Here is a 27,410-nt window from a genome sequence, read left to right as displayed (position 1 = left end):
AAACAAACAAACAAAAAAACAAAACAGGCACACAAATGCACTATTGGTGAAACTGTAAATTATTCAACCATTCCGTAAAATATTTTGGAATTTTTCAAAGAGAATGATGAAAACATCAATACCCTTTGAGGAAGAGATCTGCTAGGTACATATTCCAAGGAGGTTGATGATAAAATTAAAGACCTCATCAACACCAAAATATGTATATAAACACCATGGATTCAGTAGTAGCTACCCAAGCTGTAATATATGAATAAATAGAATGTTAATCACACTTCAAGAAAGATGAAGACAAATAAGTTATAAAACAACAGTAATAATACATGCAAAAGTAGTTACCAACCCTAGAGCCAAAGAACAGCCATAAGAAGGCACATGTTCCTCCCCTTTCAACAGAAAGAGGGTAGATTATCCTGTAACATTGCATAAGGAATGGGAGTGTATGGGTAGAGAACATTGCCAATAATGTCAAAATTTTTCAAGGCATTGCTTGGTTTTGTTGCACATTTCCACCACTCCTTTATGCTTTTATCAAAAGGAATAGATTACAAGAAGGTAAAGAGGGTAGGAATTATGCACTGATAATTGAAAATGGTATCAAAAATCATTAAAAACATTTTAAAAATAAAAATTAATTAGTTAAAAAAGAATTCATATTTAGTCATAGCTATGAAAGGTGCAATCAATCGTCTTCTATAACTTTCTTTTTTGATGGCATGACCTTTAATATTCAGGTCATATTTTTTAAAAGTCTATCATGGTATATAGTAAAAGATGTTGGGCTAAATCTAATTCTTGTCAGATTACATTCCAGTCTTTTTATTTTTTGACAAATTTCTTTCAATTGTTGATAAAAGGACTTTTTTCCCATGTAATTTGTAGCCTTTTAAAAAAATAGATATATTCTTTTATCTCTCTTATATTTCCCCTTATTCCTCTTATATTTCCTCCCATCTCTCTCAGTCAAAGAATTTTTTAAATGAAAAAAAAATTTCATAAAAAACAACCAAAATATCAAAAGTCTAAAATTACATTCAATGTTCCACAACCATTTAACCTCAATTTTGCAAAGGAGGTGGGCAGGGGGGGGGGGGAAGGGAATCATCTTCTGACTTATCTTAGAGGCTAAATGTATTTTTTATAATTATGCAACATTTTAATTTTTCATTTTATGATTGTCCTTTTCATTTGCACTGCTATAATCATTATGTGAATTGTTTTCCTAGATCTACTTTGTTACAATTCTATAAAGTTTCACAGTTTCTTTGTATTCGTGTCCGTTGTTTCTTACAAGGTAATATTACATTACATTATATGTACCATGATTTGTCTAGTTATTCTCTTCTTGATGAAATCTAAAATAATTCCAGTTCTTTTCTAATGCAAAAGAGTGGCTATATCAAAATTTTGGAGTATCTGGAGATTTTCTTTCATTGCTCATCTGGTACATGCCTAGCAGCAGATTCCCAGGATTAAAAGGATATAAACATTTTTATCTCTACAAAAAAGTCAAAATGCTTTCTAGAACAGCTGTACCAGTTCACAGCTTCATCAGCAATACCTTTAATATTTCTGACTTTCCATAATCCCTATAAAATAGACTATTTCCGCCTTTTGTCATTTATTTGCCAACTGATTTAGCATGAGGATAAAACATGAGGGTTGTTCTAATTTTTATTTCTATTATTAGAAATTTGAATTATTTTTTATATTCATATGGTTCTTTGCAATTCTTTCAAAAATTATTTACCATTTCACTATTGGGGGAAATAGTTGGGTCTTATGTATTTCTGTTAGTTGTCTAAATATGATGACTGTCACACATTTATCAGAAAATGAGAAGATTCCTTCCTCATTACTACCTCCTTTCTCATCCTACATGTACATATATATGTAAATATATATGTATATATATAATATATACATATGGTATACACATTAATTTTTATGTTAAAAACTATTCAATTTCCTGTAATCAAAATTATATATCTGCTTATTTTACAACTCCCTCTACCCCCTATTTGGTTAAAAATCCATCCCCCAGCTATACCTATGAAAAGATATGTTATTTGTTTCTCTCTAATTACCTTATCAATCACTCCAAAAATTAATGTCAATAATATCACCAACCTCCTAAGATGTATCAATCTCTTTCATTCCCTGTAACTCATCTATTGAGAAGTCTTGCATATGTCCTTTTTTCTACCACTGCTATCACCCTGATGTGGCCTCTGGAGTACTAAGTCTGCAGCATGGTCTCCATTCATCAAGACTTTCTCCATTCTAGTTCATCTTCCACCCAGCTGTCAAACTCATCTTCCTAAAGAACTCAGTAAAACCAATGTTTCCCAATCATTTCTATGCTCAAATATAAAGCCCTCATAACCTAGCACCTTCTTACCTTTCTAGTCTTAAAGTTTACTCCTCTCTCTACTCTATGATACCTGAAAGTTGATCCTGGCTTGGAGAATTTTCACTGGCTCAGACCCATTTCTGGAATACTCTCCCTCTCTGTCTCTGCCTCTTGGCTTCCTTAAAGTCTCAGCTAAGTTCCCACCTTCTGCAAAAAGCTTTTCCAGGTACTCTTTACTCTATGTTTCTTCTCCCTGAGATTTATTTCCAATTTACTCCAATGTATCTTTCAGTTGCTAGCATTTTATTTTCCTTATTAGAATTATCAGTTACTTAAAGGCAACATGCTGTTTTTGCCTTTTTTTTTTTTTTTAAACCCCATGCTTGGCATAATGCCCAACACACAGAAAGCTCTTAATAAACGTTTTTTGATTCAAACACTAGAAAATTACTCCTCCAATTCAATATAAATATAATTTTGTTTAGTTCTGTCAATTATTACTTTAGCAATTTGAAAAAGAAAAACTGAGAATTAATTTTAAAAGTATTACAGAATTCACTATGATATAATCCAGACCTGAGTACAATATTACTTCAGATAAAAGAGTTATTCTTTATTTCTTTAAGAAATATTTTGCAAATCCATAAAAATTTAGTATGTAGACTCCTAGAGTTTTTTTGCTTTTGCATGTTGTAAGTAGGTTATTTTGAATGGGAATTACCTATAATAATAGGTTTTGCCTGTGAAATTATTTTGTAGTCTGAAATACTGCCAAATTTTCTTAGTTTCTTTGCCAAATCCCCAGGAATTTCATTAGCAAATATGGAAAGCTCTATTATTCTAATTTCTTTCTTTTCATGCCTATCAAAGGCTTTTCTAGAAAGACATCAAATAATAGTGGGAAAGAGTTTCTTTGCTCTGTACCTGTATTTACTGGAAAAGCTTCCAGTTTTTCTCCATTGCATTTGATTTCAGATATATTACCACAGACATTGTGTGAACTGTTTCCCATATCTGACTTCACCGGATCCTTTTGCATTGAACAGTGAAAATCTGTTTGATCCCCGTTTCCTAGAAGGTAATTATTCCAAGACCAATAAACCCAGAAATTAGGTATTAACTCTTTTCAACCTCTTTCTAGAATGATAACATTAGGATTGTTTCCTACTTCCCTAATCTTTGTTTCTTATTTGGGATATTAGGGAAAAATCCTCATTTTGCTAGTTCTAGAGGTAAAAGGGCAGTTTCCTATTAGTATACCCTTTGTCTCAAACTATATGTCTATTTCAACCAGAGCAAACACCATCCCTACCTACTCCTGTGCTATTCACTGCTAGCATGGGGCCATACCTCAAGACTGACTGCTACCTAGTGTTCTTCTCTCCCCTTTCTGAATAGTAAGTTTATTAAAGCTATCTCTATGTCACAGTCATCTGTGTGGTCTGTATTATAATAAGTCTGTCTTCATCATGCCATTTCTTACAATATGGAAATATTGTATGTGTGAAAAATTGTTTAGACAATCCCTAATACATGGATACACATTTTGTTTGTAAATTTTTTTTTTTGTGGCTAGAACAAAAAAAGATTACTGTATGTGTGTGTATGTACAGTCTCATATTTAAGAACTTATCTCCTTATCAATGACTTTCTGAGGTATACACTTAGTAGTGGAATCTTTGGACAAGATTAATACAGATACTTTAATAATTTTATCTGTATAATTCTCAATTGTTCTCCAAAACAGTTATACTGATTCATAACTCCATCTGATCCAACTGGGGAACTTATCATAATACCTCCAGCATTAAATACTTCCATCTTTTTTCATCTTTGCCATTTTGTGGGGTATGAAGAGAAATCTCAGGAGTGGTTTTGACTTATATTTTAAAAATTTTATTAGTGAATTAAAGAATTCTTTCAGGTGCTTATTAACAGTTTGCAATTCTTTTATAACTGTTAATTCATATCCTTTGATCACTTATCTATTCAGAAATGGCTGTTGTGTGTATGTGTGTGTACACATAGACACAGATACATACATGCATGTAAATATACTATATATATGCATATATGGTATCTATATCTTTCATGAAACCCTTTCCTGAAAAATGCGATATAATGATTTTTCCCCATACATTAACTTTCCTTCTTAACCTAAATACATTAATTTTGTCTATGAAGAAACTGTTCGATTTCATGTCATTGAAATTATGTATTTTATTATTTGTAATTACCACTATCTCTTTGGTTAAAAATATCTCTCCGATTCAAGGAATTAGAATAGGTAATGAGGAAATCAAATTATCACTCTTTGCAGATGACATGATGGTATACTTAGAGAACCCCAAAGACTCTGCTAAAAAGCTATTAGAAATAATTCAGAACTTTAGCAAAGTTGCAGGATACAAAATAAATCCACATAAATCCTCATCATTTTTATACATTATACATTACCAACACAATCCAACAGCAAGAGATACAAAGAGAAATTCCATTCAAAATAACTGTCAATAGTATAAAATATTTGGGAATATATCTATCAAAGAAAAGTCAGGAATTATATGAGCAAAATTACATAACACTTAGCACAAAAATAAAGTCAGATTTAAATAATTGGAAAGACATTAAGTGCTCTTGGATAGGCCGAGCGAATATAATTAAGATGACAATATTCCCTAAACTAAACTATTTATTTAGTACTATAGCAATCAGACTCCCAAGAAACTATTTTAATGACCTAGAAAAAATAACAACAGAATTCATATGGAAAAACAAAAGGTCGAGAATTTCAAGGGAAGTAATGAAAAAAATGAGCAGAACCAGGAGATCATTATACACTTCAACAATGATACTGTATGAGGATGTATTCTGATGGAAGTGGATATCTTCAACATAGAGAAGAGCTAATCCAATTCCAATTGATCAATGATGGACAGAATCAGCTACACCCAGAAAAGGAACACTGGGAAATGAGTGTAAATTGTGAGCATTTTTTTGTTTTTGTTTTTTTTCCCAGATTATTTTTACCTTCCGAATACAATTCTTTCTTTGCAACAACAACAACAAAAAAATTCGGTTCTGCACATATATATAGTACCTAGGATAAACTATAAGATATTTAATATGTATGGGAATGCCTGCCATCTAGGGGAGGGGATGGAGGGAAGGAGGGGGAAAATTCGGAACAGAAGGGAGTACAAGGGATAATGTTGTAAAAAAAAAAAAAAATTACCTATGCATATGTACTGTCAAAAAAAAAAGTTATAATTATAAAATTAATTTAAATATATATATATATATATATATATATATATATATATATATATATATATATATATATATATATATATATATATATATATATATATATATATATATATCTCCTACCCACAGCTGCAAAGGTACATAATCTGATTAGCTTCTAACTTTTTTTGTGGCATGATTATTAATTTTAAGATAATATATCATATGCTGAGTGAAATGAGCAGGACCAAGAGATCGTTGTATACTTCAACAACAATACTATATGATGATCAATTCTGATGGATGTGGCCATTTTCAATAATGAGATGAACCAAATCAGTTCCAATAGAGCAATAATGAACTGCACCAGCTACACCCAAATGAAAGAACTCTGAAAGACGACTATGAACCACTACATAGAATTCCCAATCCCTCTATTTTTGTCTGCCTGCATTTTGGATTTCCTTCACAGGCTAATCATATGCTATTTCAAAGTCTGATTCTTTTTGTATAGCAAAATAACTGTTTGGACATGTATACATATATTGTATTTAATTTATACTTTAACATATTTAACATGTATTAGTCAACCTGCCATCTGGTGGGGGGGGGGGGGGAAGGAGAGGAAAAATTAGAACAAAAGGTTTGGCAATTGTCAATGTTGTAAAATTAGCCATGCATATATCAGGTAAATAAAAATTATTAAAAAAAAAAAGATAATATATCATAATGGATCTACTTGAAAGGTATAATATGCTGCTTTTAACCCCACAGATTTCTTTCTCTTTCTGTTTATTTATTTTGTTTCTATAGATGGGGAAATTAATTTTGTTACATATTCTTGGTAGCTATATTTATGTACTTTTCTTGGGTTTCAATTGTCTGAGATGTTTGCAAAATAAATCCATGCATGTCTTGTTTTTTGCAAGGGGGGGGTGGGGTAGGAATGCTCCAAATGTCTCTCTTTTAATAAATGTCCATCTTTCCTTTGCTGTTTAGACTTAAGGTTGCTGGGTATGTCACCCCAGATTGCACCCTAAGCTCCTTTACTCTTTGGGATACATTATTCTATTCCCTCTTTTGGTTTCTCATGTGTGTAAGCTAATTATATTATTCAAATCACATTTCTTTTAAATTTGAAAGCCCTAATCACTTGCACAATTACTTGTTTATCAAGCAATTTTTAAATTTAATTACTATTTCAATTAATCAATCAGCATTTACCGAGTATCTGTGTTCATGTATCCAGCACTATGCCAACTACTAGAAAAATCAAGAGAGGAAGAAGATTATTCCTGTCCTTGAGGAGCTTCTAATCTAAAACAAAGTTTCTTAAACTTGGTCACCATCCCATGTGGGGGAAACACAAAATTAAATGTGACAATAGTAAAGGTTTCTGAATGTAATGTCCAAAAATTAATTCCAAATCAAACGTCATAAATCCGAAGTATTTCTAGCAGCGTTTATCCATCCTGCATCACACAACCTCATTGCAGTCTTGATTCTGAACACATAACATGCACACTTTGCACTGCACACTCATAGACATGGATAGAAACACCTCAACTCAGATTTGAGATGGGATTGTATAAAAATTTCTTGGGTGAAAAGGGGATTGTGAATGGAAGAAGTTTAATAAACCCCAATCTAAAAAACTATCTTTGAATTAACAGCATAAAGTTTGTTTTGAATTGTTTTGATTTTTTAGAGGCAATCTAGGAGTTCCAGCTTTTGTCACTTTTATCTTGTTCTGGAGTTTTCTTATATTTCTGGTATTATGGTATTCTTTTTTTTACTCATATTTTTCTGGGAGATTTGCGATCTTTAATTTGTCTCTATGTATCCTATCTTCTATATCAATATGTTTTATTTGTATAAAAATCATGTTTTTTAAAAATGTTATTGCATTTTGCTTCTCTGCTTCCAGATTGTCCTTCACTTCTATATACTTGTAATCCCATCACTTCTTCTCTCATTCACTTACTTGGAGAGATCTGACACCTTGGATTTGAGGGGTTTTTTTTAACTACTAATTATTTCTGCTTTGTAGACCTCAAATTCTGATTTCTCTTGAACCATTTGGGAACATTCTACTATTGTTAAGAAATCATAGGAATCAACATCATCAGATGTTGGTTCAGTTTTCTTTGTCTTTCAATATTTATTTAGAGATATCAATACTTGTTTAGATGTGTTTTGTTTCTATTCTATTTTAATACCCTCTCTGTTACTTTATCTGTGCTCCATATTTTAAAATGAGTTTTACTCCTCTTAAGATTTTTGGAACCATCAATCTTTTCCCCTCATATTCCTGTATTGCTACTTAAGGGTAAACACCCATAACCTTGAATCTCAAATCTGTCTGACTCCTTCACTGCTGAGGAGCACTTTTTACTGGCCTCAATCTGTGACTTAAGTCACTTCTAGTGGGCTAGAACTAGTCTAGTTGGATCTCATACACTTTCTTGTGTGAGAACTAGTCATACTGTTTAAATTCCCTTTCCTTTACATTCGAAGGGCACAATGCAGTCCATCCATAATCCAGTAGACTGCTCAAGTTCCCTGGCTGAGTGGTGTCATAGCAACTACCTATTCCAAGCAGAACATGCTTGTTTCTACTATGTAGGGATGGGGAATGTATAGGGCTGCAGTCTGCAGCCTGTTACAAGACAGTGAAGGAGTGAAGGCTGAGGCAGGCTGTTTTGACAAAGACAATAACAGCATCAGTAAGGAAACTGCTAGGTAGATCCCAGAATATAAACCCTAATCTTGGTGGTGGAAGGTGTGCTACATGAAAACATTAGGGATTAAATTTTTCTGCTTTTAATGCCTCAGGTTATTACCTTCTGTTGTCCTGGTCTGCAGAAAGAGATGCAGGTACTTTCCCTTTTATGCATAATTTTTAGCTGGGGGATGTTGAATGAAGATTAGAAAAAATGTTTAGTCCTCCATCTTGCTAGTCATGTGATCCAGAAACATACTCTACTTTTTCAGATGGATTTTCTTCCTCTTGAAATCTCTGGCGTTTCATCTTTTTTTTCCTTCTACTCTCCGCTCCCTTACTTTGTAAGTGCTATCCCTTTGATAGTAGCTACTCCTCAAGAGCTAGATCAAAATACACACTGCCTAGCCTCTTCACATATTATGGGAATAATTTTTCACTGGCCTTGCTCCATGTTGTAAGTAGCTTCTGAGATGGTAATGGCCCCAGAGAGATCTCCCTTTATCTCAGAGCAACTACAATTACTCCCAGTATCACTTTGACCAGTTCCCTGTCTAGCTCATCATATACTTTACTCCTCTGGCTAATTAACTTCGGATGCACTTTGTAAGGTTGTGAAAAGGTAGAGTGGGTGTTCTGGACAGAGTATGTGCAACCTTAGAATTTCCTAACCTACTTGCCATACTAGGTAGAAAAAAGTCTGATTCTTTTTCTCTTTTCTTGACATGACTCTACAGAATCAATGATCACATGGCAGAAAAGTCTCCTTAGCAAAAGGAAAAAAAACTGCCCCATGGGGCAATTTGTACCTCCTTGTCAGTATGGGGAGAGGTAAAAGAAGATTATTGAGAAACTGCATTAAGGATTTTAATTATCATCATGAAATTATAGTTCTTTACATGGACAGGTGATTTGAATTCTCCAACAGAGTTCTTTAAAGAGCAGAACAAAGCAGCATTTTCCATTAAGGATGCTTAATCCATCAAGAATCAGATATTCTAATAATTTTAATTTTATAAGCTGACTTGAGAAACAACTTGAAATCTAAAACTCAAAATTGGTCACCCAGAGGTCTTCTCTTCCATTAGCTAGTAAATTTATGGTCTATACATTGTAATCTGCACAACACATCTACCTGGTACCATGCTTCCTTTAAATTGTCTCTATTTTGTTTTATTCTTAAAGCATCATATAAAGTAATATACTTAACATATTTTAAGTTATTTTGGAAGTAGGCATTTTAGAAACTGATGGAGCAAGCAGATATAGTAGAGTCAATAAGACAAAAATGTCACACAAACAAAATTATCCTCTCTCTATGGCAGGTCTCCAAGATGAAGAGCTTCTGACATGTAGTAATATAGATAATGGAACTCAGCATATGTTGTAGTAATGTAAATAATGAAACTCAGCATACCAGATTCATTATTAAAGACTAAATCAGTTGGTCTGAGATTCAAGGGTGTGAGTTGAGATTGTCCACCAATACTTCTCTTTTCTTCCTCTCTTCCATTTCCCCCCCACGTCTTGCCTATGGAGGGCTTGGAATCAGGGTTTATAAGAGGAAGGCAGTAGAACAATATAGAAAGACAAGGCACATATTAAATTTCTTACTAGATACTCTGAAGCACATCCTCAGTGAATGGAACAGTAAATAGGATTATCTGTAGTATTTAAGTTGCTATTTCTCCCCTTACCTCCTTTAAAAAAAAAAAAAAAAGTCCTACCATACTTGAATTTTAGTTAAATGTGAGTAAATGTGACTCCATTGTCCCTTAAAGATTGAAACTAAATTCCTAGGGTATCATAAGGTCTCCATGCATACATCACAATGATACTTCTTTTTATTTTCCTAGGCATAAAGAAAGTAGCCATGGAGATCCCAAGATCTAAACAATGACTAGATTTGAATAGTCTCCTAATTCTCTTTCATATAAAGTGTTATATTGAAAATTATATCATAGATATATTGGAAGATAACTCTTACCACAAATGATATTATGTTTTATATTTATTTTGTAGCCCTTAGAGAGTATGCAAATAGGAAATGCTTTATAAATAGTTGTTGACTAATTAATATCACAATTATTCCCATTATGTACAAGAGAGTAAAACATTATTTAAAGCCTAAGTCCACGAGTTGCACATCCCAAAGGGAATTATGTTCCCATAAATGGCAGACCTCCTATATCAATTTCAAATCATAATCAGACCCATCATAGATTTTTTTTTCTTTTTTTTACCTCTGAAAAAAAAAAAACAAAGAATTATATGTCACTTATTTTAAAATAGTAATCAGCAAAACGTCTCCTTTGGGGGAGGGAGAACTCTGATTACATATAATTTAACTGATCACAATAATACCAACTACGGTCAGTACCAACAATATCTCAAATATCTATTTTTAATAGCATTTATCTGTGTAAATGTTTTATAATCATGAAATTATAACACAAAAACTTAATATCAGGCAGGAAAACAATGCTAACTTTTGTCTTAAATCTATGACATAATAGATGTAGAGAATTTCAAGTGAGTAAGTAGTTCTAGCTTCTACCAATGTAAAATGTAAAAATTACTGTCTTACAACACTGACTGTGGGCACTGAGATATTAAGCAAAATATCCTGGATAACATAGTCAGTATATGTCAGAGGTCAGCCTTTAATCTATGTTTTCTTCACTCCAGAGTCACTATCCACTATTCCATGCTGCCTCTTCTCTATTAGAATCTAAATTTGACAGCTAGCAAGTTGCAAAGGTCACAAGGGAACAGGAAAAGATCAGTTGCTCTTTTATGGATTAATAGATATTATTAAATAATAACAATAAGAGGAAAAATTATATTTTCTATCCTAATTGGGTTTTAGTTGACTGTCTCTAAAGACTATACTGTTCCAAAATATAAGAGTAAAGCAAAATGTAATTATAAAATATGATTTAAATTCTATTAAAGAAAAACAAAATCATGAAATGATGCACATACACACACACACACAGAGGTATATACACACAGATGTATATGTACGGGATGTTTAATTTTTATAAAGTTATTTTGTACAAGTTGTTCACTAAAGGAAGTAATACCAAAGAAACTAACCTTTGGCCAATTGTATTTCAGAATAGTGGCCCTCTTTCCATCACCAAGCGCACTCCTAAAAAAAGAAATCAAAAACTTGTTTTATAACATATACTATGAATTATAAAATTATTTAAAAAAAAAAATAACATATACTATGATCATTATTTTTTTTAAAAATTATTTCACATAATTTACACCATAGACACACACACACACACACACACACACACACACACACACACACACACACACCTCCTTAAGCAAAGATATTTTTCTACTGAAAAGTGTTCATAGTGAAGGAGTTCTCTTTTCATTTTATTTCAATTAATTGGTTAATAAGCCATCAATAGTAAACCATCAATAGTAAGGTAGCTAGTACTAAGGTTTTAGCATAAAGTTAAGAAATAATTAAGAACTGAGAAATCAGACTATGATAAAATACAAGCATACAATTGTTGAGGGGGAGAAGGTGGAGGTTGCAGTGACTATTGTAGTAGTAATCCTGTCAGATACCAATCTATGGTATCTAGAAAAGAATTGAAGGATAAATAGTGATTAAACAATTTCCAGCTTTTTTGCAGCCTTCCCCCCCCCCCCCCATTTATCATCTCTTCTCTATCTTGTCAATACTTTTTTCTCTAGGTTTTCGGGCCACTATTCTCCTAAATTTCCTTCTACATATTTCATTGCTTTTTTTTTTTTTTTTTTTTTTTTAAGTCTCCTACACTAGGATCTTGGTCCAGATCAGGCCCATTAAACATGGATGTCCCACAGGACTCTGTCTAGTACCCTTTTCTTTCTTTACACTATTTCACTTTGTAATTTCATCCAGTCCCATGAATACAATAATCCCATCTATGCTGATGATTCCCCAATCAAATTCAGTCCTAACTTCTTTTCTGACCTCCAGCCTTGTACCTCTTCCCTTCATTTCTGGGCTGATTTCTTTAACTGACTTTTCCACTCTGCCTCCTTATTGACTACTTTCTCTTCTGTTCATCCTCCCCACTCTCCACTTTTTAGCTTCTTTTGTGTATGTCTTCCCCCATTAGATAATTAGGTCATTGAAAGTAAGAAGTATGACTTTTTTTTCCCCCTCATATTTCCCCTTCACTATCTAACACAGAGTAAGCACTTAATAATGTTTGCCAACTGATTGTTTAATAAACATCTTGAACTGCATGTCCCATAACCATCAAACTCAATATGTTCAAAATAGAATTTGTAATGTCCAGACTAGTTCTCTAGAGGGTCTCAGGACAGGCCTTGGTCTTTAGGTGGAGAAGTGATGAAAGCAGGAGAGCCATCATGAGGCTGGTCAAAGATGGAGTCCCAAATCTTCTCTGTGTCTGTGTCTAAGACTCCCAGTTCTCTCAGCCCTTAAACACCTCAATAAGATTATATCACTACAGCATACAGAGTATAGGCCAATTGTTAGGAGAGCCATTACATCACCATATTGAGTACGTGCTTAACTAGAGAATCATTATCTCATCAATCAGATTGAATAGGTGCTTAACTATATATATATATATAACTATATAACTTAACTATATCTTAAATATATCTTTTCAGAGTTCAGAACTCATTATCTTTCACTCAAGCCTTCTCTTCTTTCTAATTTCCTTATTATTAAAGACCATTATCCTCCCAGTTACCCAAGCTTAAAATCTAGATTTCACCCTCAATTCTGCACTTTGCATCATCCCATAGGCAATATTTTGCCAAGTCTTGTCAATTCCACTTTTATAAACTATCTCGGATAAGCGTTTTTCTCTGATCCAGCCACCACCAGACACTTCATGCCTGAACTCTTGCAATAGCTTGCTGGCTTGTCTCTCTGCCAGAAGTCTCTCCCAAATTTAGTCTCCTTTCCACTCAGCTGTCAAAGCGATTATCCTAAAGCACAGGTGTTATGTCCCAGCCCTACCCTTTTTAATAAACTCAGTGTCTCCCTATCATCCTTAGCATCAAGCCTAAGAGCAAAGGATCAAAATTAAATTTCAAAGCCCTTCAAAACTTATCCTCCTACCCCTACTTTTCCAGTGTTCTTACACCTTAACTATTTCTGAGATCCAGTGACACTGGCCTCCTTTTCTCCCCATATAGAAGGAACTCCATCTCCTGATCTCAGGAATTTTCACTGGCTATTTCCCATGGGTGGAGTGCTCTTCTCCATCTCTGCCTCATGGTTTTCTCTGACTTCCTTTAAATCATAAAAAAAATTTCACCTTCCACAGAAAGACTTTTCCTTATCCCTCTTAATGTTAATTCTTTCTTTCTACTGATTAAATGTAATTTGTCCTATATACATCTTGTTTGTACATAGTTTGGTTTGCAAAGTTGTTTCTGAGGCTCTTTTGTTCTCCTCACTATGGTAGCAGGTTTACACAAGTTCAAATGCTATATCAAATTATTATTATTGATGATGTAATGGCTTTGGTCCATTATTCACTTATCACTGTCATTAACTGAAAGTAAGTCAGAGCTGAGGTTGTTTCAACTGTATACTGCCTTTTTAACAAGTCAGTGATTCTGACCATACAAAGAGCTGACTCAGGGATGACTCAGTGATATCAAGTCTTTTCCTGCTAAATTATAATCAATTTCATTATTTTTTGTGATGGTGTTTAATAAATAATACTTACTTGAATTGACCAGTCCTAAGGAAACAAAGAGCTCGGTTACTATAAAGAAGGTGGTTTTCAGGTCTATAAAAAACAAACAAATATATATTTAGCCAAATATACTACTTAGAAACATCAAAATACAAGAAAGTGTAGTAAAATCTTTCAACTGATGATAACTTGATAACTTTTTAAAAAAAAAAAAAAGCTTTTTATTTTCAAAATTCATGCAAAGATAGTTTTCAACATTCAACCCTTGCAAAGCTCTGTTACAAATTTTTCTCCCTCCCTTCTCCTTCTCCCTTCTCTAGATAGCAAATATTCAATGTTAAAAATGTACAATTCTTCTAAACATATTTCCACATTTGTCATGCTAATCAAGAAAAATCAGATCAAAAAAAAAAATTTTTAAGAAAACAAAAAGCAAGCAAATGACAACAAAAAAAGTGAAAATACTATGTTGTGATCCACATTTAGTTCCCAGAGTCCTCTCTCTGGATGCAGATGGTTCTCTCCATCACAAGTCTATTGGAATTGGCCTGAACTACCTCATTGTTGAAAAGAGTCATGTCCACCACAGCTGATCATTATGTAATTTTGTTGTTTCTGTGTACAATGTTCTCTTTAGTTCTACTCTCTTTAGTTCACTTCACTTAACATCAGTTCACATAAGTCTCTACAGGCCTCTCTAACATCATCTTCCTAATAGTTTCTTACAGAACAATAATATTCCGTAACATTCATATGCTCTAACTTATTTAGTTATTCTCTAACTGATGAACATCCACTCAGTTTCCAGTTTCTTGCCACTACAAAAAGGGCTGCCACAAACATTTTTGCACATGTGGATGCCTGTCCCTCCTTTAAGATCTCTTTGGGATTAAAAGCCCAGTAGAAACACTGCTGGGATCAAAGGGTATGCACAGTTTGATAGCCCTTTGAGCATAGTTCTAAATTGCTCTCTAGAATGGCTGGGTCAGTTCACAATTCCACCAACAATGTATTATTAGTGTCTCAGTTTTCCCATATCCCCACCAACATTTGTCATTATCTTTTCTTGTCATCTTAGCCAATCTGAGAGTGGTATGTTAGAGTTGTATTAATTTGCATTTCTCTGATTAATAGTGACTTAGAGCATTTTTCTGGTTGTAATTCCTTCATCTGAAAATTGTCTATTAATATCCTTTGACCATGTCTTGGAGAATGGTTTGAATTTTTATAAATTGCTGATTACATAATCTTTTTTTAACCCAATTCCAACATTACTGGTTAAATAATACTAGTAGGTATTTAAGCTATAATTTTACTAATAATGAGAAACCTAGATAAGGAAACTCTCTAACTAATATAAGCAAGTATCTTTTCTACTATTTAAATTTCTAAGATTGTGTAAGGCATTGAGAAGCTAGATGACTCGCCCAGATTCACACAACCAATATGCGCCAGAGACAAGGCCTGAATCTAACATTTGGTTTTGTTTTGTTTTATTTTTTGGCTTCAAGAGTAGCTCTCTATTTGCCATGATATGCTGCATCTCATAATTTAAAGGGTACAATTAATTTTGTAAATGTTAATGCACACTGTCAGACAGCTTTTCAACAAGATTCAAGCTTTGGCTCTTTTGAACAATGAAATGATTAAAGGCAATTCCAATAGACTGTGATGGAAAGAACCATCCATAACCAGAGAAAGAATTATGGAGACTGAATGTGGATCAAAATATAGTATTTTCACATCTTTGGGGGGAGAGAGTAATTATTTTTTTCTTTGTGTTTCCTCCCCTTTTAATCTAAATTTTCTTGTGCAGCATGACAAATATGGAAATATATTTAAAAGAACTGAACATGTTTAACCTATATTGGATTGCTTGCTATCTAGGAAAGGGGGAAGAAGGAGAGGGAGAAAATTTTGAAGATGACTGTTGAAAACTATCTTTCCATGTATTTGAAAAAATAAAAAGCTATGAAAAAAAGATTCGAGTTTGTAATTCTACCAGCAATAAATAAGTGAAACTTTCTTTACCACCTTAGAGCATTAGATTCTGTTGTTTTTGCCAATTTGAGTTGTTTTAATTTGGATCTCTAATTATTTTGTTTTGTTCTTCCTTCATTTTTCAGGTATATACAACTTTTCAAGACCTCTTTTGGGGTTTTCTTGCCAAAGATAATAGAGTGGTTTGCCACTTCCTTCTCTAGCTCATTTGAAAAAACTGAGGCAAATAGGGTTAGGTGATTTGCCCAGGGTCACATGACTAGTAAGTGTCTGAGGCCAGATTTGAAACAATCTCATTTGAACTTATATCAAATTTATGTTCTATCATTTATCTAAATAATGAAATGTCTTTCAAATTAGCCATAAAATGTATGTCCTTCAATTTACTCCTTACCTAAATTCAATTGCTCTGGTATAATATGTGATAGCAGTATCAAACCTCTCTTCTGAGAATTCTTCATTTCCTCTTGTTTTCATAATTTCACCTTCCTGCAAGACCAAATAGAAGACATACTCAAAAATAAATAGGAAATTTAAAGAGGGAATATAACATTAATATACACCTTGAATTTTTACTTTCTTATAAACATACGAGATCCTTGACTAGATATTTACATGTATGGATAAAAAAGTTCTTGATAGTATGGTCTCATAAATACAAAGCAGACAGATTCTGCCAGAGTGGAGAGTAAATGAGTATGGTCTTACCAAAAGTCTGAATCTGGTATCTGAGAACTAACCAAAAAAGGACTGAGCAATAAAGGTTGGCCACAAAATGATGGAATTTTTTGGCCACAGCAATTCATGAAAAATTCCCTGGAGTCAGGAAAACAAGTTCAAATATGGGCTCAAATACTAGCTCTGTTACCTTAGGCAAGTCACTTAACCTTGTTTTCCCTCAGTTTCCTCATATGTAAAATTAGTTAGAGAAGGAAATGACAAATATTCCTATATGTTTGCCGAGAAAACCTCAAATGGAGTCATGAAGATTTGTTCACAACTAATCCACAAACATATAAATTCATGAAATGAAGACTATAAAGTTGACTTCAATTCTTTTGCTTAAAATGGAAAAATGATGGAATAGGAGAAAAATAAGCAAAAAATACTAAACATAAAGTTTTGGGATCATCTACAAACATTAACCTAAGGAAGCTGGAAATAGCAAGATGGGTGTAACTTCAATAATACAGAAAAAATCCTGGATGAAGAAACTTTCTCTTCTAATGTAACAATGAAGAAGCTTCTCTAAAATTTAATCTTATAGAATAGTCTAGGGCATTAAGAGGCTAAGCCTTTTGCCAAGAGGTATATAACCCACTGTTTTGGAAGTGAAACTTAACTGCAGGCCTTCTTAAATCCAAGGCCAACTAGCCTAAGCTGTCTCTCACCTTACCTATAATATTCTAACTATGGTATAACTATCCAAAAATCAACAAATTGACATGTTACTAGAAATATGAACCAAATTAATAATATTTTCAATGACATGTAATATTCCAGACTCAGTTTCCCATCTTTACAAAGAAGGCAACGAGATATATTCTCATATTTTTCCTTTGGGAATTAGGTAGGTCCCATGATATCACAATATTCAGTTTTAATTTAAAGTCAAACAGGAAAGTAGTCTGATAGAAATTAGGCTTAAAACATCTTACCACATATTTCATACTACATTCTAAATGAATACATGTCCTTAATGTTAAAAAAAATTTTTTTTAAGTAAAGAATCAAATTCTATCATTATAGTTAGGAAATTCATTCTTAGCTAAACAAGAAAAAGTATGTAACAAAACATAAAATAACTTGGATTACATGGAACTGAAAATATTCAGCACTAACAAAATAATGTACCAACAGTAAAAAGGGACAAGTCTTATGGAGACAAAGTTTTGCAAAATTTCTCAGAAAAGGATATATTATAACCTATATAAACAATTAAACATTACAAATCACACACACATATGTATGCATACATATGATATATAAATCTATTTTTTAAAAGCCTTCTAATAATAGATAAGAAGGATAAGAACAAAGAGTTGTTTAAAAAAGAATTGGAAACTATTAAGAGCCAAATGAAAGAATGCTCCAACTTACTAATAATAAGAAAAATGTGACTTAAAATTAACAGTTTCGGGGCAGCAATAGCCCTGAAATCAGGAAGACTTAAGTCAAATCTGGTCTCAGACACTTAATACTTACTAGCTGCGTAACCTTGGGCAAGTCACTTAACCCCAATTGCCTCAGAAAAAAAAAAAACCAAACAAAAAAACTGTCTCCTCTTATACTATGTAGATGGGCAATGATGACAAAAGAGAAGAATATTCAATATTGGAGAGATTGTGAAAAAAGAAAATCTCACCAAGGTCTTCTTAGGGAGCTGTAAGTTGGTACAATTAATTAGAAAAACAATTTGGAATTATAAAATATGGGGGAAATGAAAACCTAACTTTCATAACTACGAATGGACTATATAATCCAATAAAATGAAAGAGTATCAGAACCAATAAGAAAACAAAACTATGTGTGTATTGTTCAGAAGGAATGTTTTAAAAAACAAAGAAACACATAACATCAAAATGAATTTCTAGAAAAAAAGGATTTTCTTCTATTTTCCAATCTTTTGATTTTTTTCCTAACATTTCTTGTTTCATGAAGTCATCTTTATCTTCTAAGGTTTTTTTTTTTTGTCTTTCTACCTTTTCCAAGGTAAAGCTTAATACTTTTCTTTCCAAATCATTCATTTTATTTGTACTTCTTTCCTCCAGAATCTTTATTTTTTATCTTCCTTTTCATTTCTTCAAGTAATATTGCTAAAAATTAATTTTCCCTTTGAGCCTCTGCTTGTGGTTTTTGTGGAGGTGTGCCAATCATTCTTTTTTTAGATCTCTATATTTACAATAACTTCTTTGTACTTGATAGAGTAAATAGGAAGTAATTTTAGGAAGAAGGCATTAGCAGCAATGATAAAAGAAAAGTGGAAAGCCTTTTTGCAGAAGGCAACATTGAAGCTGAGACTTTAATGAAGTAAGGAAATCTAAGAGACAGGAAGGAGAGAGAAGAGCATTCTAGAGATGGGGAACAGCCAGCAAAAATAAGAGAATCAAAAGGTACTATGCTATGATCAAGGAAAATCAAGTCAGCTCATGAAGTTGGACTGGAATTTGCATGGAGGAAAGTAAAGTGTAAGATATCTGGAAAGGTAAGAAGAGGCCAGGTAAAGGACTTTGGATGCAAAACCGAGAATCTGGGAGATTCAATATTTGATCTTGGAGGTAATGGGAGCCACTGGAACTTTTTTTGGGGGAGGGGAGGGGAACATTAAGAACTTTCCTAAATAGGAAGATCACATTTGGTAGAGGACTGGAATATAGACAGGAAAGGTGAGAGACAAGGCAGGAAGTCCAAATAGAAGTAATGCACTAGATTGGGGACTGTGTAAGATCAGGAAACTTCTATGAGATCTTGTGAAGAAAGAAATTACAACATTTTATAACATTATGCCTATGTGGCACAGATACTTGAAGAGTAGAGGATGAAAATGAACCTCTGAGACAAGCTGGATTCTCTTTTGAATATGCTGAGTTTGACATCCACATTCCAGTTTGAGATTTCCAAAAGATAGTTAGTGGATGATGTAAAACTGAATCCCAAGAGAAAGATTAATTAAATCAATGGGAGCCAATAAGATTACTAAAGAAAACAGCATGGAGTAAAAAGAGAAGGCAGCTACTATAGAAGTCTGTAGGAAACCCATAGTAATTAGGCAAGACTTGAATGAAGAACTATCAAAGGAGACAAGAAAGAGCAGAACAGGAGAGAGCAATGACATAAAAATCTAGAGGAGAGATTATTAAAAAGACTGACCAAGATAGAAGAGAAGGCAAGAAAGATGAAGACTGACCAAAGTCCATTATATTTGGCAATTAAGAGAGTAGTTTTAATTGAATAATGAGGTCAGAAGCCAGACTACATTAGTTTTAAAAGTTACTATTATTATGATGATGATTATTTTGGTTTATAAATTAATGAAACAGAACCAGAGGCACCAAGTATTTGCCACACTTACAAAGTCTCCAAGAAAGGGGGGAGAGATGAGAGATGCTAACTTGTAAGGATGGTTTAAGGATAATTAAGGCATGGACATGTTTGTAGGAAGGGAAAGAGTCAAAAACTAGAGACAGATTAAAGGTAAGTGAAAGAATGAGGCTGAATCACTCTGGGCAGGTAAGTACAATCACAGAGGCAGAAGCGTAGGGGGCCAAGGCCATTCAAAGGCTCAGTTTCAGAGAAGAGAGGGGAAATGAGGTTTGCAGCCACCGAGCAGGGAGTTGCAATGTTTGTGGTGACGAGAGTATTAGAGGCCCTTCTTATGGTTAAGAGTACCCAAGGTCACTTACAAACCAGAATGCAAGCCAGAGGAGCAGGGACTGCACCCAGCCTTGTAGTAGAGAATTATAGAATACTGGAAGAACCGAGATCACAAAGGTTCCCACAAGAGCTCAGAAAACAGAAGAAAAACCTCCCAAAACCTGAATTAACCTATACCCTCAAGACTAGAGTCCAACTTTAACAGCCAAAGAATAGGCTATTAAAACCACTGCCATAGATAGCTACTATGGTGATAGAAAAGTTTAGGGCTTAAATCTGGAAGAAGGCAGTGATGTCAAAATAGATATTTCAAAGAAATATGTAAAATGGTCACAGTTCCAAAAAGAATTCATAAAAGAGCTTAGAAAGGACTTTACAAATCAAGTAAGAGACTTGAGAAAAAATTAGGGAAAAAAGAGTAAGCCCAGAAAAATCAAAAAAATTATGAAAAGAAAGTCAGTTGGAAAAAGAGATCCAAAAAAATTACAGGAGAAAATAATTCCTTAAAAATTCAAATTTAGAAAGAAGAATATAATGACTTCATAAGACATTAAGAAATAATAAAACAAAAATCAAAAGAATGAAAAAATAGAAGAGAACAATGAAATTATCTTATCAGAAAAAATAACTTGGAAAAAAGATGGAGGAGAGACTACCTGAAAGTTTTGCTAAAAAAAAAAAAAAAAAAAAAAAAAAAAAAAAAAAAAAAGTCTAGACATTATACTTTAAGAAATAAAATTGCCCTTTACTTATTAGAACTATAAGATAAAACAGAAATTTTAAAAAATCTACCAATCAACACTGAAAGAGATCCCAAGGTGAAAACTCACAAGAATATTATAGCTAAGTTTCAAAGCTCCCAAAGAAAGGAGAAAATATATTACAAGCAACTAGAAAAAAACCAACTTAAATAGTGTGGAGCTAGTCAGGATAATACAAGGTTTAGGAGCTTCTACATTAAAAGACCAAAATGGAATATAATATTCAAAGAGAAAAGAAATAGTGAAATTAAATTATGTTTAAAAAAAAAGTACCATAGATAGTAAGTAATATCAAAAATAAACTATATGCACCAAATACCCCAGCACCAAAATTTTTAAAGGGAATGACAAAAATGAACAACATAAGAAAATCTATAGGATACAGCAAAGTAGTAATCAAAGAAAACTTTTTCTCTCTAAATGCTTATATCAATAAAATTAACAACAGATCAATGAATTGGGTATGCAATCTTAAAAAGCAGAAAGGAAAAAATTAAAAATCCTCCATTAAACACCTAATTGGAAATCCTAAAAGTTAAATGTAAAATTATAAAAACAATAAAATCAATAAATGTTAACATGACAAAAGACCAAGACACTAGTTCCAAAAATTAAAAGGATGAATATACATTTAATAAAGATGAAATCAAAGCAATTATTAGGAATTATTTTGCTCAATTATGTGTTAATTTAACATATATGTAAATATCTAATCAAGGATCTCATATATTTATAAGAAAGTAAAAATTCAAGATGTATATTCATGTTATGTTCCCTCTAAATAGCCTATTTATTTTTGACTATGTCTTCTATTTGGTCTTATAGAAAGAGAAAGGAACTTACAACAGTACTGACCCTCAAAAAGAAAATTACTGACACATGTCAAAACAGGAGAAAAAGAATTCTAAGTAAAGAAATGAGATCCATTTTAAGAGCAACATATTCAAAGACTAATTACAAGGGACTTAATAAGATCACACTGTTTACTTTTTTATATGTAGAAATGTAAACCACAGGTCTAAGATTGTCATTAATAATTAGGTAGTTCCAAAAAAAAAAAAAAAAAAAACTGGGATAGAGTTGAATATGATGTAATTCTAAAAAGCAAAACTGTATAGGAAAAAATAAAAAGTTATTATCTCATACAAATAAGGTGTGAGAGAAATAATGATGTAGAAGAATTAGATGGGGGGAGGAAGACTGTTAGTTATGGAATCCTACTCTCACTGGGAATGGGTTAAAGAAGAAACAACACACACATACACACACACAAAAGTCTTCTAAATTCAGAAAGAAATAAGAAGGTAAGGGAATAGGGAAGAGGGAGAGAATAAAGGGAGGTTTTAGAGAGAATCTTACATCGGATCTGAGTTAAAAGGCAAACTACAACATATACATTGAGAGTGGAATAAAAGTCTTCTAAATATGTAAAGAATTAAGAGATTATGGGAATAGAATGGGAGTGGGGTATAAGAGAGTGTGTAGATTAACAGGAATAGGTCAAAGAGGGAATAACATAAATATTTGGAAGGTTATAAAAGTCATCTAAATTCAGATAGAAACAAGAGAGCAAGGGTTAAATAATAGGAAGAGCAATGTAGTGGATAGAGGTAAAGTAAGGGAGTCAGGGAGGATAAGAATAGAGAGAAGGGTCAGGAAGGATAGGAATAGCATGAGGATAGTGAAGAAAATAAACAACAAATAATTATAGCTCAGAATGTGAATTGGATGAATTCACCCATAAAATTGAAACATTAAAATTTTGAATTCAACAATATACTCTTTTCAGGAAAGGTTATAAAAATGAGAGATACACACAAACATAAAGATCAGGAGTATAATTTATTACATAAAAAAGCAGGGGTAGTAATCATAATCTCAGACAAAATCAATATTGTCTTATGTAAAGTCCAGGCTAGCTCCCTGGAGGCCTCAGAATCAGCCAGAGTCAGGATAAGCAAAAGTCCTTGGTCTTTAGGGGGAGAAGTGAAGGAGATGGACAAAACTGCCAGGAGTTTTGCCAAGGATCCTTCATTGATTCTAGAGTCCAGAATCTCCACCAATCTCCACACTTTTCTCCTCCTTGTCCTGAGGCCAAGTGAAATTCTCTTGCCTCTGTCACTGCACCCCCTAATCCTTCCCTACATTCTCTTAACCCCAAGCATTGAGAAGAGAAATCCCAAACAAGCTAATAGAAAACTCAACTGTGAGAAAAGAAATCCCAAACATGCTAATAGGGTTATTGTCCAATAGGTAATTAGCCTCAAGTGCTCCATTGTCTGATTCCAGTGTACTTATTCAGAGTTTCAGGCCTTTATAATCTTAGGCTATTTAAAATAATTATACAGTTATAAGGATGGAATGTTGTTGTGGTATAGAAAATGATGAACTGGTATATTTAGAATAAGATGTGAAAACTTGGACTTATAAAGGAAGATGCTAAATATATACATAAGTATGATTATTGATATTTATGCATATATATATATGTGTACAAAGGGGTGTTTGTATGAGTATATATTGTGCTTACTTGTAGCCTGCAGAGGAGGGGAAAAAATAAAGTAATAATACTGGGATGTTAAGGTGGGTAAAGTAGAAACATCTTTAATTCTTATTTAAAGACTCAAACTGACAGATTGCTTGAGCCTGAGAGCTGAGTCACCACTGGGCTAAAATTGATGAGATCTTTATTGTAAATAATCAGCTGATTAGTCCTGCACCCCAACAATAGAGGGAGCATTACCAAGATGCCTAATGAAAGATCAGAAAGAGTACAGATCAAAACTTCTAATCTGCTTATCAACAGTTTCAGACCACAAGTGGCTAATGTACTTACAGGCTGATGACAAAGATCCAATCTCAATAACAGAGATAGATAAAAGTATGGAGACTTTTCCATAGTTGTCTCAAACCCAACATATCTAAAACAAAACTCACTTTTTCCCTCAAATCTACCCCATTCCAACTTCCCCCATTTCTGTCAAGGGTATGTCAAACCCAGGATTTTTAGCCCAACCAGGTTATAATGTAATTGGGAAATGTTTAACAAAATACATAAAAATATATAATACAACATAGAAGATATTAATTTGTGGTTTTCCAAGTCAATATGAAGACCAGTTTGGATGAATTTGACTGATCTAGGACACAACAAATTCCACATACCCAATCAGTTGCCAAATCTTGTGTTTACCTCTCCCAGCATCATTAGATATATCTTCTTTTCACTTATAATCGACAGTCTAAATTAAGGCTCCTTATTGTTTTTTTTTTTTGTTTCTCTTTCCATATTATTTTTACCTTCCGAATACAATCCTTCCTTTGCAACAACAACAACAACAAAATTCGGTTCTGCACATATATATTGTACCTAGGATATACTATAAGATATTTAATATGTATGGGAATGCCTGCCATCTAGGGAAGGGGGTGGAGGAAAGGAGGGGAAAAACTCGGAACAGAAGGGAGTACAAGGGATAATGTTGTAAAAAAAAAAAAAAAATTACCTATGCATATGTACTATCAAAGAAAATGTTATAATCATAAAAATAAATAAATGAATGAATGAATGAATAAATAAATAAATAGATAGATAAGATAAATAATTAAATAAATAAATGAAGGCTCCTTAACAGAATTGACCTGAAGTTTTGCAATACTCTCTTAACTGGCCATTTTGCTTTAAGTTTCTCCCCATTCTAAGCTGTCCTTCACAAGGGCCCCCAAAGGAATTTATTTAAAATATATATCTAAACTCAATATCAACTTATCTATTAAAGTCCAGTGGCTCCCTACTACCTCTAAAATAAAATATAAATTTTTCTGTTTTATATTTAAAACATTTTACAACCTAGCTTCAAGCTTGTTTTCTAAATTTATTATACACGATTCCCCTCCAAACATTTGGTAATACAGGAAAACTGGACTTTCCCAAACAGTTTTTCAAATACATCATCCTATGTCCATGCTTCTGTACTGGCTGTTCTTCTAGGCCAGGAATGCATCTTCCTCAACTCTTGATTGTTGGGAATCCTGGTTTCCCTTCAAGATTCAGATCAATCCAGCTTCTGCGTGAAGGTTTTCCATGACTCCGAAGTGATTATCTCCAAATCCAAGGTTATCTGGCATCTAATTTGTATATAAATCACTCTAAGGTTCTCAAGGGCACAGATTGTCTTTGTATCCCCAGCACAGCACTTATTGCTTGACTGGGTATCACACCTTCTACCAAGAAAATTTTAAACTACAAGAAGAAGTAAATATTATTCCTACCTTTATACAAGCAGCACAATTCTGATATTCAAATTCTTCAACTAAATTACAGTCTTCCAGGACAACTTTGGTTATATGGTACTTGTCTATTTAGAGATTAAAAAACAAAGCATAAAGACAATATCATAATACACTGAAAAAAGCTCTTATTGCCATTTTTCTCCTATAAAATTAAACTTCAAAAGTAGATATTAATAACAATTCTTGCTCAAAATTAAAAAAACATATAGAAATATCAGATAGGTAAAATATTTTGGTTAACATTCCCAGCCAAAGCCCCAAGTCTTTAGTCTGCTTTCTTCATTCAGCATCATACCATCAGAAGTATAAGGCAGTTTTCTTTGTCTCCAGTAAAGACAAAATAATAAGAGTGTCTTAGGCTTACCCTACTATTACCTTTGGGGAAATTTTTTCATAAGGTAAGCTGTCAGACAATGGACCAACTTTCATTAACAATAAATATTGATGTTGTAGAAGTGTAAACAATAACCTGAGGATTCATTAGAAAAATGGATGGATAAGACATGGTGTAATAAGGCCAATATGAAATTCCTCTCAGTCACAGAATTCCATTACCTTAGGTATCTTATACAACATTTACTTTTATAAAATCATTTAACTAAATTTAATTAAATTAGATCCTTGATAAGGATTGCCCTTTTTCCCATTTAGGTAATAATAATTGTAACATTTTATAAAGCATCCACTATGTGCCAGATACTATGTTAAATGCTTTTCAAATACAATTTTATTTTATCCCCATGATAACTCTGAGGTAGGTGCAATTATTTATCCTTACTTTGCAATTGAAGAAACTAAGGAAAACAGATGAAGTGACTTCCCCAGGATAACACAACAAGCAAGTGTCTAATTGTGAATTTGAACTCAGATCTTCCTGATTCCAGGTCCAGTGCTCTGTCTTTGCCAACTAGCTACTTTAGGTAGCTAAGATGGAGAGCTGTGCTTACTTGTGTGGCAAGTGAAAAATAAAATGACTGAAGAAACAAAAGTTCCATCTTCTGAATATACTAATTTATTAAGCGATGCATGTCAATTGTCTAACAAAGCAGGACCAGACCCTTTGATCAAGCTTGGGTCTGGCTTCTAAAATACAGGGATAGATAGATTTGCATATGCTAAAACAATTAATTAGATAAGGCCAATTAATTAAAAAGAAACAATACAACAATCTAATTTCTAACTGGAGAAAAAATTAAGGACTTTCCAATTTGGGAGGGAAAGAGTAAACAGTTGTAATTTCTTGAATTCAGGAAAGAATGTCCCATTCCCTACAGTATCTGTAAACAACCAAAAACAGAAACAAACACATATTTCTATATATATATATTTGTGTATATATATACATACACACACACACACATAAGATAACATGAAGATAGAAATATTATAAGCAGTGACACTGAATATTTGCCATAAATGCTACCAAAGAGTTGAGGATGGCATGAAAGTTGTGAATCTGGATGCCTGGATGACTAGGAGGATGGTGATATGCTTAATAGTAATATGGAAAAATGGAAGACAATAAGGTTTGGAGGGAAAGATAAGTTCTCTCTTAGACATGTTGAGTGTGAAATGTCTATGGGACATAAAGTTTGAGATGTCCAAAAGGCAGCTGGTAAAACCGTTTTGGAGCTCAGGACAGATTAATTATGTTGGTAACAATTTTAGCTGAATTTTGAAATCAGAATACAGTTTGTAGTGTTTAAAAGCAAGTCAGAGAAGAGAGAGTGAAGTAAACTATTGTAGCTGGGTTTCTTGAAGAGTTTAGCTAATAAGGGAAGAAAGGATAAAGAGGATGGTTGGAGCAAGCAAGGAAAGAATGAGGAAGAAATAGGTATATTTGTAGACATGAGAGAAAAAAACAGATAACAGATACTGAAAATATTGAGAATGAGAATGATAGAGGGGTCAATCTGTTGTTGAAGATGGGAGGGTTTGAAATCAAATGTGCATGTTTGAGG

The 27,410-nt window shown here is 33.0% G+C and overlaps 1 protein-coding gene across 7 annotated transcripts in view; it reads right to left on the bottom strand.

The window, feature by feature from the left end:
• Nucleotides 1-27,410, bottom strand: part of TTC3 (tetratricopeptide repeat domain 3) — a 162,362-nt gene that overhangs the window by 101,937 nt on the left and 33,015 nt on the right. For all 7 annotated transcript variants that reach the window (XR_012488006.1, XR_012488005.1, XM_074300641.1 and 4 more), the window contains exons 8-11: nt 25,429-25,514; nt 16,416-16,510; nt 14,051-14,113; nt 11,421-11,475 (exon numbers count right to left, since the gene is read on the bottom strand). Coding sequence is in view for 5 of the 7 variants with exons in the window: in XM_074300641.1 (XP_074156742.1) it covers nt 11,421-11,475; nt 14,051-14,113; nt 16,416-16,510; nt 25,429-25,514 (299 nt within the window). In the remaining 2 variants the exon portion in view is untranslated. The remainder of the gene's footprint in view (nt 1-11,420; nt 11,476-14,050; nt 14,114-16,415; nt 16,511-25,428; nt 25,515-27,410) is intronic.

The sequence above is a fragment of the Sminthopsis crassicaudata genome, chromosome 3 (assembly GCF_048593235.1).
Source record: "Sminthopsis crassicaudata isolate SCR6 chromosome 3, ASM4859323v1, whole genome shotgun sequence".
In the NCBI taxonomy this organism is placed as follows: Eukaryota; Metazoa; Chordata; class Mammalia; order Dasyuromorphia; family Dasyuridae; genus Sminthopsis; species Sminthopsis crassicaudata.
Note: the sequence above shows the minus strand (reverse complement) of the source record. Positions and strands in the feature narration are given on the sequence as shown.